Raw genomic sequence first — 24,548 nt, forward strand, 5'->3', positions numbered from 1 at the left:
AAATTTAAGGGTTAGATAATTTTGCATAAGTACTGAGTGAAAATGTTCTTCACTTGATCTCACTTAAATGGACTAATTTTGTTATCTTTCAGTTTTGAACGGGCATACATCTTAGAGTCTCTCAGAGGCTCTTGAGAAAGCTGTAGTGCGCCAGGTACTTGTTCTCATATTTGGTGCAGGAAATCCACTTTTGCACACCCTAACCTGCATCCTCTGGAATTGAGAATTCCTTTTTGGAGATAAGGTCTGATCCAGGCTAGTCTCAGATTCTCAAGCTCAGGGGCTAGTCTTGCCCCAGCCTCTTGAACAGCTGAAGACTACAGTGCTGATCGGGGTGCCAGGCTGAACCAAATGTTTATTGTATTTGAAGTACTGTTTGATAATAACCACTGCCCGAGAGTCTTTGCCGTAGTCCTTGGAATATGCCTACAACTGCAACTGGCCCCCAGGAGAGCCAGAAAACATAAACAAACCACGAAGATTTAGGAGGGAACTGTATTCATGTGTATGTGTGAGAGCACACAGTGTGTGCAGGAGCCCAGAGATCTGATGTTAGAGCCTCAGAACTGGAATTGTGGGTAATTGTGAGCTCCTGTGTGGATGCTGGGAACCAGACCCTGGTCCTCTGCAAAAGCAGCAAGTGTTCTTTTTTTAAATTTTTTTCTTTATTAACGTATTTCTTATTTACATTTCGATTGTTATTCCCTTTCCCTGTTTCCAGGCCAACATCCCCTTCCCTCCCTCTCCTCTTCTATATGGGTGTTCCCCTCCCCATCCTCCCCCCATTACCGCCCTCCCCCCAACAATCACGTTCACTGGGGGTTCAGTCTTGGCAGGACCAAGGGCTTCCCCTTCCACTGGTGATCTTACTAGGCTATTCATTGCTACCTATGAGGTCGGAGCCCAGGGTCAGTCCATGTATAGTCTTTGGGTAGTGGCTTAGTCCCTGGAAGCTCTGGTTGGTTGGCATTGTTGTTCATATGGGGTCTCAAGCCCCTTCAAGCTCTTCCAGTCCTTTCTCTGATTCCTTCAACCGGGGTCCCATTCTCAGTTCAGTGGTTTGCTGCTGGCATTCGCCTATGTATTGCAGCAAGTGTTCTTAACTGGGAAGCTTCCTCTCCGGCACTCCAGATTCTGTTTTGTTTTTCCCACCTGAACTTGATCCTGATGGTTTCCTTCTCAAGGGGAATCTCTTGATTGAACCATGTAATCAAAACTCGTCTTCCTGCTTCTATGCTGGGGATGACGCAGATCGGCCTATGCACACGGCTCAATGCCCAGCACCACATGAAAACTAATTGTTTTGGTAAATGCCTGTAATCCCAGAACTGGAGGCCAGAGGATCAGAAGTTCAAAACTATCACTGCCTACATAGGAAGTTTAGGTCAGCCTGGGCAAGAGTTCCTTGAAGAAAACAAAGTTTGGATATTATCCTATTTGGGGCATGACCTACTGTGTGTCGTCTTTCACACACACACTAAGTTACCCATAAATAGTCAGGGCCACCTCAATGTAGAGGCAATGAGCTTATAAGAAATACTGATTTCCAAACAAGGCATTGTACATCCAAACAAGGATGCAGGGATAAAGGGGCCCTAGAGCCTTAAGTCGGGGGCTGCTTAATGGGACCAAGTGGTGTATGGAATCTAGGGATTCCCTATGTGGGAGGCTACAAAGATGTAAGGAGAGGTTACGGTGACTAAAACAGAACTACAGAGGAAGATGACACAATCAGTTGAAATACCACAGAGCACAAAGTCAAACAACTCAACTTTATTTATCTGGAAAATGGATGAGTTCATTCAGTGGTGTTTAAAGCCTGAGTCTGCACGTTCTCCTTGGAAAGGTCAGCTATGTTTGGCAGGGGCTCTGACGGTTTGAAATCTAGATGGTGGAAGAGAATCAGAGAAGAAGTAACTTGCTAAGAATTCCCTTACATTAATCAGGCTCACCTCCCTTCCTTTTCAGCTCTCTCCACTGTCCTCTCTCTTGGGGACCTCCCAGAGGTCTTGGGGACCTCTGTACCACCACTCACCCGCCTGATTTTCCAACTGGGCTTCAGGCCGGTCACCCCAGAGGAGATGCTTGGGGTCATTGAGGAACCGCTGGCTTCGCTGGCATGTCAGACAGGTCTGTACTGTCCAGCGTTGTCCCTTTCGGCCTGGGGCATAAATGGGAAAGGAGAAGAGTGTCCAGGCTTCTGAGAAAAAGGTTTTCCTTTTTTATGCAGCTTTTCTTCCACCATTAATAGAAATTCCATCCCATCTACACTTGGAATGCAGATTTGATGTGTGTGGGAGGCCTGTATACATACCACAATATCTTGGAACTCTGAAGCGAAGTTCAAACTCTTTAACATTCTAGTTTCCCGTCCATACATGTATACGTGTTAGTGTTATATGCATGAGTGCATGCGTATGTGTGTACACAGGAGCACTCTTGTAGGTATATGTGGAGGACAGAATCTAGTTTGGGTGTCTTCCTTCACCATATTCCACCATGTTCTTTTGGAACAGGGTCTCTCACTGAACCTGGAACTCGGTATCTTCAGCTAGACTGCCTGGCCAGAGAGGCCACCAGGATCTTTGTCTTCACCTGCTCCCAAGGCTGGGGTTACAACCTGCTTGTATACAGGTGCTGGAGAGCTGAAGTCAGGTCCTCATACTTAAATTTACCAGGAACCTTATCCAATGAAGCATCTCCCAAGTTCCTAAAGAGCACACATTTTCTCGTGTGGAAATCCCAATGTCACGACATACCTTCCTTCCTATCTCTACCTTCAGCACTCTACTCCTACCAGTTGAAGCAGTAGCTGGGTGTGTTGTCTCATGCTTGTAATCCTAGCTAGTGATGCCGGGGCGGGAGACTGCAGGGAATTGGAGGCCTGCTTGGACTACCGTGACACTTATGTCAAAAAAAAAAAAAAAAATCAAAACCAAAAGCAAAGAGACGTTATGTTTTTGTTTGAGACACGGTTTCTTTTATGCAGCCCTGGCTGGTCTGGATTATATAGGTCAGGATCGGCTTAAACTCATGAAATCCACCTGTTTCTACCTCAAGTGCTGGGATAAAAGGCGTGGACCTCCACAACCCACTCAACCAGTAAGTAGTACTTAATGCACCCTGGGAATTGTTTTTAAACTACGGAGTGTCCTGTAGTCTTAGATGGTCTTAGGGATAAGTCTGCTGCAAAAAGCCTCTACCTCCAGAAGCTGCTGAGCACTGCCCTGCCCTCCATGTCCCCGCATAAGTGTCCCTGGGGCAGCACTCACGTCTCTGGCGCTGCGTGCAGGTGAGGCCAGGGATGAGGAGAGAGGAGCAGTTGCGACAGAGCGTCCTCTTCACAGAGGGGTCCCTGGGTGAGGAGAGGAGAGGAGATCGCTGCCTGTCTGTCTGCCTGCTCGCCAGCCGGCTCGCATGCGCCCCGGGTCCCGCCCGCCAGTCCCTGCCTTACTGCCGTAGGACCAGCCGCTTCGCGATGGTCTTCTCTGTGTGGCAGTAAAACCTAGCCAGTGCCAGGTTCTCGGGGTTCTGAGAGAGGACGCAGTGTGCAGCCTGGGGACAAGGACGGCCATCCGGGTCATTCCTGGGCCGCAGCACGGGCCTGCCACCCACCCTGAGCGCTGTCTCACCTGGTAAAGGAAGCTGAGTCTCTGGAAGGCCTCCCGGTCCTTCACTTGGCCCGCCATGAGTGTCTGCCCCTCCTTACGGATGTCCCGCCCCAGACGTGCGCAAGGTCTGCTGGGAGCTGTAGTGCGAGGACCGCAGCCCCGCCGCCACCGCCCTTATCAGAGACCAAACAACCCCACTGGTCCTGTGTGTGCATCCTTTCCTGGCAAGCAGTCATAGTTTGGTATTCCTCTTGTGTATATTAGGTAGGGCCCAGCGCAGCTAGTGGAGCAGGTAAAGGATCTTAAACTTAACAGAACCAGAATAATTGGTGCTATATTCTTGTTATCTCATCACGGGAGAGGTTGAGGTGGGACTATCATAACTTATAGGCTATGAATTATGGGCTATATTGCTAGACCCTGTCATGAAAATAAAAAGCATTGGTGCCTGTGGCCTGAAAGTGAAAAAGTTATCAGATCACACAGGAGGAATTAAGGAAACAGGACAAAACATCCCCGGGCAAAGAGCTAACCCTCAGAAATCAGTTTTCTCTCACTTCTTATTAAAGGCACTTGCTATTCCAAGGGCTGGCTACATCAGCAGTTTTTATACCACAAAAAAACAGGCAGCAGCATGGCCTGTCTCTTTGCTATTAGTAACTACTTCACCCTCCCCCTTCTGACCTTTTCTCATTTATTCAGCCTGGCTTGGTGTTTACCTCTGATTCCCAGTTACTGGTTAGGATCATCTAAGGTCAGAAGAAGAGGGATCCATGCCAAATCTCAAGTTGAGGACACCAGTATAAGTTAGGAGAAGAAGAGTTCTCTTCTTGTCTCAGGGCCCTGCCAGGATGGGTGGAGAACCAGGCTTCCAGCACAGAGTAAGGCAATTAGCTGAAACTTACCCTGGGTATTTTGTATGGGCCTTCAGACTCAAATGAGGGGAGCGTGTTAAAATGTGGTTTCCTAAGCCCATTCAAACTTCCATTAAGAACAGAGGGTGAGACCCAAGAACATAGTTTCCACACCCAGCGATTCTCACATAAGGCCACTGCCAAATTACCACACAACTCGAGAGATCACATTAGTGGATCCTTTGTTCCATATTTTCACCAACCAAATTATCTTGCCACAAAGAACCACAGTCAAGGCACAAAGGTAAGAGGAGAGTGGACAAAGTCCTGTTGAGGTGGTAGGAGGAACTGAATGCCCTCAATGCAGTTTCTTGTCTCAGTCTTGTGTGAAGATTACCCAGGCAGCAGATAATCCAGGCTGTTTGGTTTGGCATGCATCACGTTACCTTTTGTGACAAAATATGTACCCTATGGGTCGTTTATTTTGGCCTAAAATTAAGATAATTTACATTCTCTGAAAAGGGGAATGTCAAAGGGTGGAGGATGGAAACAGAGGTTTAGCCGTCATCTGGCCCTTTGTAACACAAACCACCCTCTTCTACCCTGCTGTCATGGGGTGAGAAAGACTCCATTATCTTCCCTTCCTTCCTTAGACATTTGAGCCAGGGGACAAGGTGGACAACTTGGTAACATTCTTTAAGGCCAGAGCTTTGGCTACACCGTTCTGTCTCCTTTAACATCTGACTCCTCTCCAAGCTGCCTTGGGAACAATGGAAGGGCAGATGTGTGTCTTGCAGAATCGCTTCCATCTCACCTTTAGAAGGGGACGAGAGGAGCCTACTTTTTAGAGACAGCCAACTGCAGGAACCAGGAATAACCCAAGCCTTTGGGACACGGATTCTCCTTTCTTCCCACCCTTTCCTTCTCTCCAGATCTGAACCTCTGGCTAATCCTAAGGGTAATGATTAACATTACCCTAAGAAAAGAGATCAAAGAAATCCCCGTTCTCTTCAGTTCCCTTCATTCACTTCTAGAAACACTCCTTCAGCCTTTTCCCTGATTCTTCTCCTAACTTTAATGCTCAATCTCTGCCCCCAGAAAAGCCCCTCAACTCCTAGACTCATGACAGCCACTGCCACTCATCTTCCACAGAGGTATGTGTACAGATCCCTACGCACTTCCACAAGGAACAAGGCTATTCTGAGTCATAGAAGCCTTTAAAGGTTTCTGTTCCCTGCATTTTAGGCAAATTAAGACCCTTTCCAATAGACTTGGTTTCTGGAAAAGCCTTTTCTTTCTCAACCTGTCCTTGTGCACTAGGAAACCTGGACCCTGGGAGTCCACACTCCCACTAGTTAGGAGGGAGACACATCTGTGCTTGGTCATGCAGCCCAGTCCTATCTTTCTCCTTCACACAAACCATCCCACAGACGAGGTGGTTTCTCAAGATGGCTCAAGACTGGAACCACGCAGACACCAAGGTTTTCCAGTGGGCCAGTTAGGAAGGCCCGCTGCTCTTGACCCTGCCTCACCCCAATTCAACTGCATCTCTTGTCATTCCCAATCCGTTGGGGGTCTGATGGTAAGTGGTGCAGCATTCTTCCGACCAGCTCGGATCCCTGGGTAGAAGAGGGGCCAAAGTTTTTCAGTGAAAGTATCAGTGAAGGTGTAGATGTGTGAGCGGTCTGTGACGTTGTAAAAAGACAGTGTGCCAGCCTCATAGTCTAGGAATATGCCTACCCGCTTAGGTTTCACCTTGATGTGCAAAGGGGTGAAAGGCGTGGTGGTGGCTGCGTACTTGTCCCCATTCCACAGCCGCACACGCCAGTAGCCAGTCTCAGGGAGTGGAGTCAGTTCACCCTTCCTGCTCACAGAGTCCCGGCATACTCCTACTGCCCAGTGGGTCTTGTCACCCACCTCCACCTCCCAGTAGTGTCGACCTGAGGTGAAGCCTTCAGTAGCTAAGACACAAGGGTAGAAAGTGAAACGCTGTGGTGTGTCAGGGAGGTCTCGGAGTCTTGTCTCCACAAACTTGACACTTTTCCGATCCTCTGACAGGACAAGGTTAGGATGAGCCGTCTCAGGGTCCAGGGTCACATCCGCTGGCGGAAGAAGCCAGAGTGGAGCTAGATGAGGATGGGAATAGCTAAACATCCCTGCCTCACTTTCCCAGCCTCCCTGGACCTCCTGCAAGGTCCCCAGAACACTGTGGGTTGCCTAACCTCAAATCATGCTTGCTTTTGCTGTATGGAGAAGAGAAAGGGAGGGCCAGAGATAAGGAGCCATATCAAGTGGGCGGTAGGGGCTGGGGGAGGACGAACAGGAACTTGCATCCTGAAATAGTGCTGCTTTCTGATTGCTTTTCCCAGCATAAATATTCACGATGTCCCCTTTCACTTTCATGGCTGAGATGGTAAATGCCCATGGTCACCTGACGAGTGACCATGTTTCGGTCCCTATTTAGAGCTGATGACACCCAAGGCTTCTCTGAACTCTAGGATTCAGGTGAGACGGAAAGCTGGTGATGGGGGAAGGTGGAGTGGGCCTAAGAGGAGGGAAGCTCACGGGAAGGATCTGCACTCTCCAGTCCTCTGCATGCCCTCTGCCAGTGTCCTTCTGGGAACAACTCACCAATTAGCTGTTTAAGAATTTTCCTTAGGGCAAAGTACTGCCGGGGGAAATGGCTGAAGTTCTTTTCCAGCTCTATAGATACTGAAGTCACCTCCATGGTCTTCACCTTCTCACATCTAGGAAGGATGGGAGATAAAGAAAGTCAGAACAGAGGCGGGGCGCTGTAGCCACCTGAATGTGTAAGTGGCGTCATCTTTACTGAAAAGTAGACCTAGACCTCTCCCACTTTCCTTCCTCCTTTTACTGTACCCAGAGAGCTATGTGGTCCCCTTGACAGATCTGCATCTTAAGTATGAGCCTCACGTTCATGCATGGACAGACATCCTCCACTACTTGTGCTCCTGTGCTCCCCACCTCTTCTGCCATCTTGTTTGCACAGCTGCAGGCACGCAGGCACGCAGAACGTGGCTGTTCTCACTGCGCTGGCCAAGCACAGCCTGATGTCAAAGGGAGGTGAAGACTTATCACTCCCAATGGCCCATCCTTCTCCATATCTGACTCATACATTGTATGACTTCCCCTTTCTTCCTTTCTCCAAGTCATTACTAAACCCAGTCTCTAAGCCTAGAGGAAACCCAGAGACACGGAGTCACTTACTTTTCTAGGGTACTTTTCACATCCTAGAGGAAAAGAGAAAAGAAAGTAAGATTGGTCCTAGGTTTCATGGAACATGATGGCAAAAAGGTTCTCCCTCTTCTCTACAGTTCTAGATCTGCAAACTAGGCACCAGGCAAACTGAGGGTCCCACTCTGAGGGACCCAGTTTGTGTCTTGTGGAATGCCATAACTGCTGGCCATCACAAACCGTGGTAATATCACTTCAAAATGGTTTCCTGTATGTTTGACTTTGTTCCTCAAAGACACTGCAGGCTCCTTGGCATGGGACAGAGGTTGTATCTGCTCTTTGCTTTGTCCTCCGAATCCAACCACACACCTCTGCGTCATGAAGATCAGTAAGACAATGCCAGCCTGGTGGCACAGGACACTTCCCACCACGGTCTGGACTTCCTTGTCTAGAGCACTGGTTAATAAACACTAATTTATATCAATCCTGATTGAGACTCCTTGGGATCCAGATGACAAACACAATGAATCTCACCCTGCAGAATTTCCAGTTTAATGCGGTTAGCAAAGCACACACAAATCAAGACACAGGGGTAGACACTAAGTAACACAGAATGTACATGTAAATGAGCAGTGAAGCTTCACCGACTCAAATGCCAGTGATCTTTTCTGAGAGGAAATCTGCTTAAGAGAGCAAGACTACTTTACGTGTTTTAGAGGTAGCAGTGGTCTGACTACTTCACACCGTCAACATATTCAGTACCCTTTATGTTTCTACCCAACCCCGCTCTGGGCACTGGGCACACTGAGTTCCAGGACTGGAAAGCAATGATAACTGCATTTACAAATTGAGTGCACAGTTTATCTCTAAGTAGAACAGACTTTTATCTTCTGAAAAAATAATTTTTTTGGGGTACAAATTATATACATTTTAGAAAAAGACTTGTGTATGAGTGTCTTGCTTGCTTGCATGTATATATGTGCACCATGTGCAAGCAATGTCTGAAAAGGCCAGAAGAGGTTATTAGAACCCCTGGAGCTGTGGTTACAGAGGTTTGCAAGCTGCCATGTGGGTGCTGAGAACTAAACTTGGTCTTCAAGAGAAGCCGGTGCTCTTGACCACTGAGCCATCTCTCTAGCTTCAAGCACATAATTTCTGAAAAGACAGAAGGATATTAAGGATGTAAAAAAAAAAAAAAAAATCGGGCGTGGTATGGTGGTGCATGTCTTTAATCCCAGCACTCAGAAAGCAGAGGCAGGTGGATCTCTGTGAGTTTGAGGCTAGCTTGGTCAATAAATTGAGTCAAGGACAGCCAGGGCTGTTATATAAGACAGCCCTGTCTAGAAAAAACAAAAAAAGAAAAAACAACTCCCTCCCCCACCCCCTGAAGCAGAAAACCAACTACCCAAACCCAAAGGAACGGAAGGGAGGGTAGAGATCTGCGCTGCCCACTCCAGGAAAACACCTTAGCACACACCTGCAAGAAAAACCTGGATTACAGAAACAGATTAAGAGGGCGTACATTACTGACAGCATGGCCCACAGGAAGCTAGACTGTGTTTAACCTGAGGGGCTGTACAGGAGCAAAGGTCGAACCTTAAGCATCTCGAAGCCTGACTGTAAGCACTTGCCCTCCACCTCAGCAGCTAAGTGGGCAAGGTCCCGGCGCCTATCCCCAAGGTGAGCAGCGTTTTCTCGAAGTCTCTGTAGAATGTCCTGTTCTTCCTCCTCCAGCCGGGAAAGCAGCGTCTGCTGTTCCTCGTCCAGTCGCCTGTGCAGCTCCTCAAACTCCTTTAGGATCTGCTGCCGGCGGCTCTCTACCAGTCTCTGACAAAAGGGAGGATGCTATCAGGATCAGAAGGTACAGGGAGTCTCTCCCCCATCCACCAGGCTCAGGACAGACTTCTTTGCCACTGGGAAGACTTTAGCACCACACTTGCTTCTCTTCCTGTACAGGACACTGTTACCTGCACGCCTCCAACAGACAACTCACAGTGCAAACCAGTGGGAAGATCTAAAACAATCAGTACTTGGACTGTGTGTTTGTTTTTAGCCTAAATTAACCCTTTATATTTTAATAAACACATTCAAGATTTAATCAATGATGTGATGACACCCAGTTATGGACATGGATATTTTTGCTATTTTCTACTTTGATGTTTGGCTTATACAATCTGATGAAGGACAGGAGGAAGTCAAAGATTGCCATCATTAGAACTGTGAGACACTAACCTGATGAAAACAAGAGAATACATAAGAAACGAGCAGAACCAGCAACAGTCTCATGAGTTGATGCAAAGCATATATTCTGACGTTAGGGCTGAACTTACTTTGGTCACTGTTTGTTTGCTTTTTTAAACTATGTTAAACAGCCTAAGTCACTTCTGAGATGACTGAGAACCCCGGAAAGAAGCTGTGTGTGGTCAGAATGGCAGTGCTATGGACAGGTTGGACCGTTGCAGGCCTAGATTTTATCTTGGGCTACCTTTAGCCTCCTAAATAGCCCTTTCCTTGACTACTTCTGTGCTGGACCTAACATTCTGTAATGACCAGATTAAAAGGATAAATGTATTAATCGATCCCCAGTTTTCAGCAACCAGAGGATGAAGTGTCATCAGACAGCTTGAGGCTGGGCCTGTAGCTGATGACTTTGCTGTAACTACCAAGTTTTTTCTATTTACTGTTTCTACCAAGGCACTTCAAAGGTGCCTTGCTTTCTGGGTTTCTTTGTTCTATTACTATGAAAACTTCATGAATCTGTTTCCAAGTTGAAACATGGAATCTGGGGTGACCTAAATATGTGTTTCAAGGCCATGGTCTCTCAGTTTTAGTTCTAGAATAAATTCTTATTTATACGAGAGTTGTTTTTTATGTTGCCGGAGAAGTCCCCACTCTAGATCAGATTCCAGATACTTTAGTAAATTAGTTGTATAAAATCTGAAACATGTTTTTGCATCAATATACATTTTTACTTTTAACAAATATTCTTAAAGTTTGAGAGTCTAGGACCCAAAAGAGCTGCTATACCACTTTCTGAGGGTTATCCACATGCCCTTCCCTAGGCCTTCCTGCAAGTGACCTTCCCCAGTGTAGGAGTCTCAAGTGCTTGACTGAAAGTGAAGCATGTGGACAGGGACAGAGAGGTAGGGCTCAGGCTCAAGGATAGTGTGACACACAAAAGCCTTTGAGCCTCAGAACTTTGTGGATCTGAAGTTACGCCAAGCAGATGGCAGACTAGCTTCCCTTACAGGGTCACTAGCTGCTGTCTCAGGTAGGCAATGGCAGGTTGCACTCTCACCTTGGTCCTGCACAGACTCAACATCTGTGGTGTTATGAGCACTCCTGACGAATCGTACTCATTTAGGAGTACGTTTTAGGGGCCAGAGAATCGACTCAGTGGTTTAAATGGTTTACAATGCTTGCTTCCTTGGCTGGGTGTGGTGGCCCACACCTTTAAAGCCCGGAGGCAGAGGCAGGCCTACGGGTTGGAATCTTGAGTTCAAGGCCAGTCTGGTTTGCAAAGTGAGTTCAGATAGCCAGGGCTCTGTAACACACAAACCCTATCTGTGTCACTGAAAAACAAACCAGAGAAAGCTTGCTTCTCTTCCAGACCGGAGCTGGGTTTCCAGCGCTCACACGAGGTCATACATAACTGCCTATATCTCTATTGCCAGGGAACCTGGTTTGTCGACTTCTCTCTCTGAGAGAACGTGTTCATTGCTGTGTGTGCACACATATACAAACACACACAGACAAAAATAAACCTTAAAAAAAAAAAAAGAACACTGTATTATGTTGCTTCTCTTAGACTTCACCTTGTCACCAAGAGCACGGCTGCTTGCAGTGTTGGACGCACATGTGCTCAGAAGGAGCCCATACTTGGCACATTCATAGTGTCACATAAGGTGCAAGCACAGGACCACCCTGCAGGGGCTTTTAGGGAAGTCGGGATCAAACAGTCACAGATCGGATTAGTATTCAAAATCACTTTTAGCTGGGAGTGGTGTGCATACCTTTAATCTCAGTATTTAGGAGGTAGAGGCAGACAGATCTCTGTGAGTCCCAGGCCAGCCAGACCCACAGTGTGAAAATCTATCATAAAAAAAAATTAAAAATCACTCTGATGCTACTGGCTATGACAGTTGCTTTAAAATTATATCGGTAGGCTATCTTATCCGAATTTTCACTTTAAAAATGTTGATTTCAGCATAGCTAGTTATAAACTCCACCCAGGAGAGCCAATCTTACTAAACAGCCCAGCTGGTCTGTGCTGGCTGTGAATTTGTGATTCGGGTACTGGGGATTCCTGCCCTAGCCTCCTCTGGTTACAGGTGTGCACCATCATGCCTAGCTCACGAACCTGTATTTTGTCAACTGCGTTGGGGACTGATGCCATACCCTCAGACTCCATACATTTTAAAACGTTTGTATTTTTGAGACAGGGTCTTTCTATAGTCTGGCTGGCCTCACTTGCAACCCTCCTGTCTTAGTCTCCTGATTATTGGGATTAGATGAATGTGTTCCAAGTCTTGCTCCTATGAACTGTTTTAAAGGGGTTAATGAATCTAGTTCTGGGGGCTGGGATGAGAGGAAAGCAAGGGGCTAAAAGGGGAGGAAGATGAATTCAAATAGTCATAAAAGGAATGTTTTGAATTGCAGTCTTAAAGGACACTGAATAAAAATTAATAATTGAAAACAACAACTTAACTATACTTTGGTTAAAATACTATTATGGTGTAAAAAAGAAATGCCCTCCACAGGTTCATGTATTTGAATACTCATGTATTTGTCTCCACAGTTGGTAGCCCTTGGGACCTTTGCAAAGGTGATAGAACCTTTGGGAGGTGGAGCTTTGCTGGAGGAAGTATGTTGGGGGGCAGCTTTGAGGGTTTATAGCCTTACCCTATTTCCTGTTTGCTCTATTTCCTGTGTAGGGTGAAAAATCTTATCTGCCGGCTTCTTGTTCCTGCAGCTATACCCTGCCTTCCCTGCCATTACAGACTCCTACCTCTAAAAGAAGATGTTTCTCCCTTAGGTTACTTTCTTGTCATGGCATTTTATTGGGAACTGCACAGGTGGAGGCTGAGGAGGGGACAGACATTCTGGCAATGAATCAACATTACATCAGCTTACTTAATTTTAAGGATGTAGTTCTAAGCCAAGTGTTATGGTGCATGCTTTTAGTCCCAGCACCTGGGAAGGTAGATCTTTGTTGAGTTTGGTGTCGACTTGGTCTACATAATGAGTTCCAGGCCAGTGAAGGTATATAGTGAGACTCCATCTCAAACAAATGAAAAGAATGTGGTTCTTTGGGGCTGGAAAATTTAAAAGCATTGGGTGTTTGTTCTTCTAAAGGACCTGAGTTTGAATCTCAGCATCCATCCGCATGACACTTGCAACCATTGGTAACCATGGGGAAATATCCATACACAAAAACAGGGAAAAAGAATAATTAAAAACAAACAATAGCTCCTCCCTATCTCCCCTGTGGACTTTGCAAATAAAATTCTCTTTCCTTCAACACCTCTAAGTTCCCATCGCTGCATTCTTATGAGAGCCTCTTTCCTTGCTTGGGAGTGAGAAGAGGAGAATAGTGGGCAAGGAAATAAAATGTTTTGTCTATTTATTTAAAATGTACTTATTATATATATAATATGTATGTGTGAGTGTGTGCATATTCACAATGAGTAGGTGAGCACGTGGGACACAGTCAGTGCACATGTGGAAGTCAGATGTCAACTCTGGATTTACTCTTCTTTCTACCTCCGTGTGGGCTTCAGGTCTTGATGCTTACAGAGCAAGCACCTTTATCCACTGAGCCATCTCCCCAGCTCCCTTTCTTCAATTTTTTTTTTTCCAGTTCTGACACCTTTCTAATAAAAACCACTGTTTTTAGGAAACAAATAGCACTTCTGTAATTTTTACAATGTTTCTTACCTTGATCTTAATTTAAGTAACACTAGGAAGACCTCAACCTTTCTTCATTTCTTACACCGTTCTCAGAACTTAACTCAGGATAAGTAACATACCTACATGTTTAATGGAAACCCTGATGAGATGCCGCTGTGAGAGAACAGCAGTTCTCCTGCTCACTGGCAGAGGACTCAAAGGGTTGCTGACTTGCTCATAGGCAAATGGTCAGCCAAGCAGTGAAGCAACTTGTTTATTTAAAAAGTACTTCTTTAAGTAAAAGCTTTACCTTGAGTTCCCCTGGTTTCCTTTCTTCTGAGGCTTTGCAGCAGGTGATCTCCTGCAGCTTCTGTTCCAGGGGCTCCAGGCACTTCTGAAGTTTCTCCTGAGGGTTGGGAGAAAGCAGGAGAGGTGACATTTGGAGTTAGTTGGTGCATCCATTACTCAAGAGGTTAACCTACTTATTATTCCTTGTGCTGTTGATAAAGATTTATTTTTAGTCACGTGTAAGGTTTGCTTGAGTGTATGTGCATGTGTGTGTGCCAGTGCCCAGGGAAGCCAGAGAGCATCAGATCTCGTGGAACTGAAGTTATAGGCTATGGAAGGGCCATCTGGGAACCAAACTCAGGTGATCTGCCAGATTGGTCCACACTCTTACTGCTAAGCCATCCTCTAGCCCCGACCATTCTTCCCTTGAAGTACTTAGGTCAAACCCAGGGCCTCCAGCATGCTAGGCAAGTGCTCTACCTGAGGCACGTTCTCCATTCCTTAGTTATTTAATTTCATTACTTCTTGGTCTAGAGCTGGAGATGTCATGCCGACGTTTTGTGGATCCTCCTTTCTGTCGTTAGTCACCATCATGCCGTGGCTCACCTGACGTTCCCCTGAACCTAGTAGTCTAGCTGTCATCGCCTGCGCCTGTTCCCACTCTATTTTCTTATGGACAACTGCCTATCACATTTGAAGTTACCTGGCTTTTTGTTTGTTTGTTCTGGGGGTGGTGGGGATCCATGAAAGTATCCAAGAAAGAACAGTCTCCAGTACCGGGCTACACCCTCCTCCTGCCAGAGCCACCTTTGGAGCTTTATTTATTTGTTATTGTTATTTTACGAGTAGGCCAGCAGTCCAGGCTGGTCTCAAACGTGTAGCCATGCTCCTTAAACTCCTGATCCTTCTGCTCCCACCTTCTGAGTGTGGGGATTGTGAGTGTGTTGTATTACCATACCTGCCTTGATATTCCTTCAAACCTGTGCTTCTATTCAAACCTACCCACTTAGAAACAAGTAAAAGGGCATAAATGAAGTCAAAGTCGTTTTAGTTCTTCTAAAATATTTTTCAGATCTTCATGTGGTTCTACTCATTTATTTAAAATGTTATATTCCAAGTCAGTACATACTAAACTGGGAAGTCTCAATATCATTGCAGTAAGTTACAGAAAATTTGGGGCACTCCTCACAGTTCTTGTGGACAACTGACAGTTGTACCGAATACCCGTGATAGAGTTCTGAGGGAAATACAGAGGAACAATGGTAGCCTTACTCAGAGAGTACATATTCTCAGCTGCTTCCCCCTCCCACGCACGCGTCGAGTCACGGGCCCGGTTGCCTACCTTGTACTCCTGTGTAGCATCGTCCATCGGCACGACCGTGTGGGCCCGGTGGGTATGGGAAATTGCACATATCAGACAGACAGCCTCCTGGTCTTCGTAGCAGAAAAGGCTAAGGGGTTCATGGTGCTGGGAGCAGAGGCTTTCGTCTCTGATCTTCCGCTTGACCGTCTGGAGCTGCTTGGCTATTTCCACCATGCTGCCTAGCTGTCGGTTAGGCCTGAGGCTCCGGTATCGGGATGTCTTCCGACAGACAGGGCAAGGGAAGTCCCGCTCTAGGTCCTCCCACCAGCGGGTAATGCACGCTTTGCAGAAGTTGTGCCCACATTCAATGATAACCGGCTCCTTCAGGTACTCCAGGCACACAGAACAGCTTGCCTCTACCTGCAAGTTCTCCAGAGCAGCGGCTGTGGAGGCTGCAGAGGCTCCAGCCTCTAACAGACTTGTCTCTGCCATTATAACTTGGAGGCAGGGGGAGAGAGAAGTGTTAGTTGGAGGGTTACTTTGTTTCCTGACATTAGCTCCCAGTAAGCCATACTTCCGGATGTAGCCCCATCTTGGCATTCTCCCATCTCCACCTTTTTCACCGGTTGGTCTGTTTACGGTGTTTGTGACTTCTCCCCATGCCTGCATTTTTTTTGAGTCAGCAAATATCAGCAGTGCCCAGAATCTCTCTACCTCTGCCTTCTCATTACCAACGATGAAAAGGAGCCTGATGTGGTGACTCAAACCTATAGCCCCAGCATTTTTGAGGTCAAGGCAGGGGGGACTGTCATCAGCTGAAGGACATCCTTGGCTACACAATGAGTTCTAGGTTAGCTGGAATCATAGAGCTCTTATTTCTAGAGAGAGGGAACCACGGGAATTGAGATATAAGCCAAAGTGTTAGGATTTTAGCTGGGCGTGGTGGCTCACTGTGAGGCAGGAGAATCAATATAAGGATGAGACTAGCCTGGGCTGTAGAGTAAGATCTTGTTAAACAAATACAGTATTTTTCAAGTTTTTTTTTTTTTAAATGGCCCTAGAACCCATTAGAATTTTTAAAGAACTTTATATACGAGCACTGCGCCAACATCAAAGAACCCAAAACTACTTCTTATAGTCTTATAGAAGCTTTATTACTGTAGAGTCTAACCTTGAGCTGCTCTTTTTCAAAGGGCAATACACTGGATGAGTTAAGCTACAGCAACACGCTTTCTTTTCAGGGAAACGTGAGCTAGTTCTTCCTCTCACCAAACTAGCCCAAAGAACGAACATTCTCTTCTTGGAGAAGATGTTACTGTCACTCATCTGTGTGCAGCTGGAATGGCTGCAAAGCAACACATACACATCAGCTCTGAGAGAGAACCGTTGAGTGGAGGGCAACAGCTTTCTGGAGAGTCCATTCTAAATGTTCAGTGGTGACTTCAGTCTTTCAAAGTCACTACCAGTAACTAAACTCCTTGGCTGTTCAGTGGAGTGATTAGGAAGGAAATTAGCTAGGTCTGGTTGATACCAGGTGGCACATGTTTACAAAGGCAGGAGCCTCAGGAGCTCGAGACCAGCCTAAGTTAACAGGAGCTTGAGGCCAGCCTAAGTTAACATAACCACTTGGTCTCAATAAATAAGTGGGTGGGAAGAGACAACCAAAGCTCTCTTAGATACATAGCTGGTCCACACGCCATCCTTAAACTATCAACACCTAAGTTAATTTATCTGGCCACATAACCCCTACTTTCCGTTCTGCCCCAAAAGGATGTAGGTCTGGTAGGTCTACCCATTGACGGGAAAAGTGGCCATGTAATGAACTGGGGGCAACAATGATTATTTCTGTATACTGACTGTACAAATGGGAGAGTTAAGTAGGAGTTGGCAACTTATCTCCTTTTAATGGATAGAAGAAATTGATCCAGATAAGTTCAGTTGGATGATTTCTTCTCTGCCCATTAGAATCCAGTTTTTGACTAGTGACTCAGCCTCCTCCCCAATCTTACTGATATTAAATGGCACCCTCACCTAAAATTGAGTCATATCCACACTTAAGAGACCGGCATGTATCTAATTAGCAAATAGATGGTATGACAGAGAAATGGGCTCAAGGTTAGTGAAGAACGGAGAGGATTTGGAACTGGGGGTGGTGTGGATGTGCTGTAGAGGGCAGCCATAATATGGCCTTTTGCTCCTCTGGCTTGGTCCTTCCTCTCCATTACTCTGTCTCAGTGGAAGTAACAACGTTAGAGTTGTCCACGTTTTGCCTTTTATCACTGTTGGGTACCACCTCAGGAGCCTCTCTCAAGCACTGGCCACAACTCCTGTCCCACCCGGTCTCCATCTTCTGCTGCCATATCGGGAGCATAGGACCAGAGTGAGGGGGCATACGTCGTGGTTGGCAGGGAGAAACGAATGCGTGTCTAAGTGAGGGAGAGGTGTGACGTGAAGGTGGGATGCCCGCTGCCATGTCGCAGCCCAGACCCGCGGTGACTGCGTCAGTTTCACCCGGGGAGACCAAAGGCAGCGGGACAGGGGAACGGCGGGGTAGCCAAGCAACGCCGGACGCGCTGACGTCGCCGGGGCGGCAAACGTCCTCCGGGCCCGAGGCGGGCGGAGGCAGCTGTAGTTGCGCGCCGGACGGCTGACGCGCTCGCCGGGCGTAGGGCGGCGGCGTGAGGAGCCGGCCGGCTGAAGCCGGCTCCGGGACCCTTGTGGCGGCGGCGCAGCACCTACCTTCCCGGCTCCGGGTCCCGGAGTGCCGGGCGCGGAGCCGCCGGAGCACTGCCTCCCTCCTTCCTCCTCCCCTCACCCCCGCCCCGCGGCGCGACACACAATACTCGCCGGAAGCGGAAGCCGCGCTGCGGCTATGGAAGACAGCTGCACCGCGCCGAGCCGCCGTGCCCCGACCTAGTCGGGCCTGTGGCGGGCGGCGGCAGGAAGCCGGAGGCGAGGGCCTGCGCGGCGAGTACCGGGCGAGAGGGAACTCGCCGCGTCGGGTGGCTGAGGTGCTGGCGCCCAGGTGACCGGAGCGGTCCCCGGGAGACGGAGGGCCGCGCATGCGCATAGTGAGACGCCGAAACCCATGGCGGGCAGCGCGCCATGGCTGTGTCAGCGAGCCCGCGGAGGCTCAAGCTGGTCCTCGGTGGGGCTGGGAGCCGCAGAGGCCTGGGCGGCTACGGGTTGTGGGCTTTGGGCCACACTTTCCCGGTCTCCCGGTCGATTATGGGGGGAGGGTGGCAGTTTAAGGCGGCGTTGGATTACGTGGCTGACCTGAGAGGCCGTGTTGCACGTCACTTCCGACTGGCTGAGGTTTAGCATTTAGCATTACGGTGAAGCAGTAGTAGGTAAGTTATCTTGGCTGTGGACCGAGATGCGCCCTATCCTCTACTCTAGTTCGCTGATGAATTAGGGTTCTCTATAGTTACAGAATTTACGGAATCTGAATCTCTCTCTCTCTCACTCTCTCTCACTCACTCACTCACTCTCATTCTTTCTCTAATTGTGGTGACTTACAGGCTGTAGACATATTGACTCAACAGTGGGCAGCGGTGAATGGGAAGTCCCACGAAGCTAGTTGTTTCAGCAAGCAGGCGAAGAGACTCTTCCTTCCTCCGATGTCCTTATGTAGACTTCCAGCAGAAGGAGTGGCCCAGATTAAGGTGTGTGCCACCGTGCCTGGATCTGGGATTTGCTTTGTCCCAGGCTGACCTTGAACTCAGTGAATCTCTTTGCCTCAGTTTTCCCTGAGATTAAAGGCAGCTACTGCCTTGCCTGGTCCTAAACTTTTCATGTGAAGATTCAGATCAGAAACTTGTGTCTTCTAGCCTTACGATCTGGATTACAGGGCTTGTCCTCCGATTCCGGATTGTAGTTCCTTCCAGATAGAGACAAATTGACAACCAGGAAGCGCCATCAGAGCTGACATTCTGTGAAATGCTTTCCCTGGCTGGGGTGTGGAAAACCTGCTCTGTCTGGTCCAGTGTTTTGCAGCTAGTGCTCAGTAAACAGTGGGTGGGGACCAAAGCCTGTTTTTTTTTTTTTTTCTCTTTGTAGACCTCCGTTTAAGTTTCCCCTGGAGAACAGATGGAGCTTGTGGATGGACTCCAGGCTTGCACTATGGCTTCCTTCTTGTGTTTTATAAAAAGATAAGGAGAGAAGGAATATGTTTGGCAGATGTGTAGTCGGGTGTGGAGGGAGGGGGTGCCTTTGTGGGCCCATGCTGAAGCATCCCTTACTCCTGAGGGACCAGCCACATGACAGTATAATATAAAATAGAGTTTGTTATTATGGGGAGGGGAGTTGAGGGAGTAGAGACAGAGAAAGGCAGAGAGAGTAGAGAAGTAGAGACTGGCCAGGAGCATGTGGAGATGGGGGAAGGGAATGGAGAGGTGGAAGGGGTGAGAGGACAGAGGGAGAGCAAGAAGGCAAGAGAGTATGCAGGGGGCAAACCCCTTTTATAGTGAGTCAGGCACACCTGGCTGTTGCCAGGTAACTGGGGCAGAGCCTAGACAAAATGCTAACACTCCTTGCTTTTGGAAGTGTTGAATCTGGGATGAAGATTTTTGTGGAAGGGAGTGAGTTGATGTGGAGGGAATGCCTGATGGTACAGATGTAATGGACTCAGGCGGAGTTAATGCTAGGATGCATATTCACACTACTGGATGGGTAGGTAGCTTGTCCCTCTGTTGTGAGACAGGCCTTTTCTGGGGACATAAACACATGCCTGTCACCTCAGTGAGTTGACCCAGACCAAAGTATGGGTACCACTGAAGTCTGATGTGGGGGAAGCATGAGCTTTATTAGGGTTATTTAGAGGAATATGGGTGAGGAGTTACTTACAAGAACAGAAATAACTCAAAGACACTGTCACCAAAGTCCGTCCCAGCATAGTTTGACAGCTCACGTAGCTGGAAACCCGGCACACACCGCACAGATCAACAGGCTAAGGGTGTCTCTCCAGTTAGTGTTCCAACCTTCTAGGCAGCTTGTTCTTACTTCTTCCAGTCATCCTCTGCTTCCACTGGACTTGTCTAAGAGTGGCTCTCAGCAGTGTCTGTTTAATGTATTCTTGAGGAGGAGATTTTGGTCTTCCTGAAGCTATCATGAGTTGTTTATTTTGTGTCTTAAAGTGCTTGCCCGTGGTACTTCACTTCTCTTTAGAACATCCTGTTGTTTTACGTCTCTGAAAACCTCCTGCCTTAGAAAGTTTCCCTCCATGATGTAATCTCAGAGGAAGCTACTACTAAACACTCTCCCTACTTCCAGTAACAGTTGGCATCATATTTGCATGTATTTGAGTGTGTGCCCTCCTTTCAGAGGAAGTGGTTCCTCTTCAGTCTTAGTTTTCAAAAACACGGTGCAGTTCTGGCTTCTTCGAGGTAGCGTTTTGTGTGGTCTAGGCTGAACTTGAGCTTATTAGGAAGCTCGGTCCTTCTGCTTCACTTCAGAGTGCTAGAATTACAGGTACTACAACTAAGATGCATGTTTAACCCCTCCTACTTAAGAGCGTAAAACAGGCAGTATCTGAGGTTAAAGATTTAGAACCACAAATGCCAAATACAACAAATTACTTAAAAAGAAAAAGTCTTTACTGTTTTTCATTCTGTTGTTTTGTTGTTTTTGCTCTGCTTTCATGGTAGCCAATGATTTTAAGAGTAAAATCGATAATTATTAATTTTTCTTCCACTTCACTTTATCATATTTGTCCATTAGAGATTATAAACTGTAGCAGTTATAGTTAATGACACCTTATTTCTAACATAAGGTGGCTTGAAACTAGTCTTTTGCCACTGTCCCTTAAAAATATCCCAATGTGACTTTTCTGTTATGAGGAATTGTTCCCTCCCTTTTTAGTCTTGTATCTTGAGAGTTTTCTCTGGTCATCCGCCTTGTTCCTATTTTTCTTTTGAGTGCCCTCTGAAGTGTATGGAGGAAAAGGCAAATAGGTTTGAATTATCATTGTGTCTGGGGCTCCCAGAAGTTCTGTATTTACTGTAGCAGTTCATAAATAATTATATCTATTACTCCCAACCCACTCAATGCAGTGCCCTGTTCTCTGCTGCACCTTGGGCCTTCCATGAGTGATGCTCACACATGGTCTCTGGGGGCCTCTTTTTCTGTCTTGGGAAGCTCAGTGGTGGGGATTTCAGTCTCCTTGGGTAGCTCTCTGAAAGGTTAAAGAGTCTGGGTTGTCTCAGTTCTTCACCTTTTCTTGTTATCAAGATAGCAACAGTGTTTTGTCCAGCTTTGTGCATTGCCAGGGAAACTCTAAAGTAAAAAACTGCAGCGTGTCATACTATATGGAGTTGTTACACTTTTTTCAGTGAAGGGCTTCATTTCATAGAATGTGTGCCCCAGAGTTTGAATGTGTGCCTTTACATCTGAAACTTGGTGGCAGTGTGGACATCTTAAAGTAATGCCTGCCTTGACTGATTCAGGTTTCACTTTCATGAGCTGGACAGTGCCTTTCTTTCAAGATTTCTTGCAAGGTTTATGCCTTTTAAAATTGCTCTGTTCCTTGGTCTTTAACTAAACAAGCTTTTACTTCAGAGCCAGTTCCATGTTGGAGTTTGAACTAGACCTCTTCCAAATGAAGGGGTTTCTGATGTGTTTTTTCAGCTTCTCCTAAACCTTGGGCAGGGGTGTGCCTAATGGTAATGCAAACCATTGTATTGATCTCCTCATAGTTAATGTTGTTTTTGAGCCCTCAGATTGGTGAACCAGGTCACTTTCCATGTTGGTCTCTCTACTCCAACCACAGCAGCTGAGAGGTTGTAAGGCTTAGTTTCTGGTATGTTGTGCTTACAATGCAAAGATCTTTGACTTCAGTAAGGATATGGTAGGGCGTGTTTCAGCACTTCTGGAGAGAAAAGGCAAAGTAGGGTGAGATCTGTGGCAGGAGTCAGTGAAATGGCTGTGGGTGGAAAGCATAGATGGGATGTATTTGGTTAGTGTCCAAGCAGACACCAGGTCCTGGGTTCTCAGTATTGGTCCCTTGATGCTCCCTTTCCCTTTAGTTAAATAAGGATCTTAGTGGTCTTTGGACACACGTTAATTTATCCTGGACAACTTCCTCTATTTTGGCCAAGAAAGTACTTCAGGTGTATGTGTTTTGTTGGGTGCTACCCTGTCCTGTTTACCAATAGCTTGCTTCTCCTATCCTAATTGACCACCCAGGTGTCAGTTTTTCCAGCACTTAATCCATCTGAAAGAAATATATCTAATGTCAAAACATGACCATTTGGCTGGGTTCTAAACATGAACTGTTTAGAGCCTTTAGTGACTGCTTTATCCAAACATGTCCAAATACAGGCTCTCTCACAGTTCAGGCCAGTAAGCTGTCACGTTCTGCCGTGGTGGTGAGCATAGGTGCAGCTTTAGCTTATTCTCGTTGTTCTCCATTGTTGAACTCACTGGACGCCCATTGTCTGAGTACTTGTGAGCTGTTAAAAGGACACAGGTCTTCAATTACAGTCGAAGGCCCAGGGACTGAATGGGTCATGCAAAGAAGTTGAGGTTCGGCACCAGAAGAGAGCCCATGAGAGGCTATTAGTGAACCCTAGTTACAGCAGAAGACCCCAGTACATTGGAGATGGGATGACCATCAAGAATAGCAATGGCAGTGGAGTGGAGTCAACCAGAGCCTAGAGTGCTACAGAGGGCAGAGCTGGAGATGTGACCCAAGCCCTTTGGTGGAGTACAGAAGATCGTTTGGAACCCAGACATTGGCACAAGAAGGTGTGAAGTTAATGTTGACTTAGAGACCTCAAGATGTTAAAAATGCCAGAGCTGTGGGCTATCTGCTGAGGAAAGCTGCTAGTGGAGTGGAATCAGCCCAGGAGAAGATGGTTGGAGTTAACAAAGATGAAAAAGGAGCTGGGAATCTGAGGACTGTTTTGACATCAGACATGGAGATGCAGAGTTTGGAGTTTGCCCAGCTGGTTTCCTGACTTGCTTTGAGGATTACAGTTAAGTGGATGTATCTCAGGAGAGACTTTGAACTTCGGACTTTTAACATGGTTGAGACTGCTATAGACTATGGGGACTTTGGAAGTTGGACTAAATGTATTTTTACTATGCTATGGCTAGGTATGTCCCCCATAGACTCATGTGTTTGAACAAGCCTATGGGGGCCAGGTGGTTTGAATATGCTTGGCCCAGACTTACACACAAGAATAAGAAACATAAGTTGGGAGCCGAAGATTGAATTTAGGCTGTCCTGCCACATCTGATCTTCACTGTGTATGGTCCTACACACAGGATAAGGCCTGGGGCCATTGCTGAGACCCTTGATGGAATGTTCAGGTACTTACCTTCAGGGATAAGAGAAGCAAAGGTGACCCAGATGAAGTCTACAGTGGACTGAACACTAGCTGAGAAACAGCCCTATCCATGTTTATCCTCAGTCTTCTCTCCCCACCTGAAATACCCATCAACAGAGGTAGTTTTCAGAATGTTCTCAGGTTTTATTTCCTCTTCCAAGTTTGAAGCAAATGTATACTGTAATGGTTATCCTTGGTTGTCAGCTTGACTCTATCTGGAAAGAACCACAATCCAGAATTGGAAGGCTCACCTGTGATCAGACCTTGAGTCTGGGAGACAACAGGTTTCTGACCTGGATCTTTGCATGGAGCTCTTGAGGCATAGTGAATCCCAGGAGACTAAGGCAAGGAGAGTTCTGAGTTCAAGGTTAGCCTGGGACAAAACAAGTCCCAGATCCAGGCGTGGTGGTACATACCTACTCTAACAGGGCTAAACCTTCTAATAGTGCCTCTCCCTGGGCTGAGAGTATACAAACCATCACATATCCTAAACCATCAATTGACTCTGGGGTCAGATTTCAAATACAGATTCATATCTAGATGCTGTTCTCAGTAGACAAGGATAGAAAATTCTAATCCCAGTTCCCTCTAACAGTCTGGCCTCTGACTATGTCTGTCTGAGCTCCTGTCAGCAAAGGTGAGTTGATGGTTTTCACATGAGTGCATGCAGGCATTAGTTAACCTTTGTATTGCTCCATTCCGTAGTGTTAGGCTGTAATGCTGTAGAAGAAGATCCTGACAAATGTAAGTCACTGAGTAGTAGTGCTCCATAGCCTACTGCATACTCATTCACCTGTACTCCAAACCCGGAAGCCTGGAATGTGGTCCTGTCCCTGCTACTCTTTCTCCTGGGCCTTAGTATTTAGAGCTTTAGATGCCCACATGAGATGGGGCTGAAGTGGGGAATCAAGGGCTCCTATCTACACTACTATACTGCCTCAGTGTTTCAGGGAGCAGCCGCTTCAAACTTATTAGTGGCCTGAGCATAGCTGTCTATAGAAAACCAGCCTGTAAGAGGCCATGGAGGCAGCAGGGCCATAGCAGCCTGAAAACCAGCAAGTCTGGAGCATAGGGCAATTCT

General features: G+C 46.9%; 1 protein-coding gene across 4 annotated transcripts; it reads right to left on the reverse strand.

Moving 5' to 3' along the window:
• Nucleotides 1-1,753: 1,753 nt before the first annotated feature.
• Nucleotides 1,754-18,213, reverse strand: LOC116887701 (E3 ubiquitin-protein ligase TRIM39). 4 transcript variants are annotated; one of them, XM_032889299.1, is made up of 11 exons: nucleotides 17,880-17,977; nucleotides 15,180-15,637; nucleotides 13,860-13,955; nucleotides 9,257-9,487; nucleotides 7,694-7,716; nucleotides 7,097-7,212; nucleotides 6,383-6,567; nucleotides 3,455-3,555; nucleotides 3,273-3,355; nucleotides 2,036-2,161; nucleotides 1,754-1,884 (listed from the first exon to the last, which is right to left on the reverse strand). In XM_032889299.1, the coding sequence occupies exons 2-11, from the start codon at nucleotides 15,630-15,632 to the stop codon at nucleotides 1,799-1,801; spliced, it is 1,500 nt and encodes a 499-aa protein (XP_032745190.1). In that variant the 5' UTR covers nucleotides 15,633-15,637; nucleotides 17,880-17,977; the 3' UTR covers nucleotides 1,754-1,798. The 4 variants fall into 4 exon arrangements, with proteins under 4 accessions (XP_032745190.1, XP_032745189.1, XP_032745186.1 ...); XM_032889295.1 differs by lacking the exons at nucleotides 1,754-1,884; nucleotides 2,036-2,161; nucleotides 3,273-3,355; nucleotides 3,455-3,555 and having other exon boundaries at nucleotides 4,691-6,591; nucleotides 17,880-18,213; XM_032889298.1 differs by lacking the exons at nucleotides 6,383-6,567; nucleotides 7,097-7,212; nucleotides 7,694-7,716; ... (2 more) ...; nucleotides 15,180-15,637; nucleotides 17,880-17,977 and adding an exon at nucleotides 3,633-3,739.
• Between the last annotated feature and the right edge of the window lie 6,335 nt (nucleotides 18,214-24,548).

This window comes from Rattus rattus, chromosome 18 (assembly GCF_011064425.1).
Source record: "Rattus rattus isolate New Zealand chromosome 18, Rrattus_CSIRO_v1, whole genome shotgun sequence".
NCBI classification, from domain to species: domain Eukaryota; kingdom Metazoa; phylum Chordata; class Mammalia; order Rodentia; family Muridae; genus Rattus; species Rattus rattus.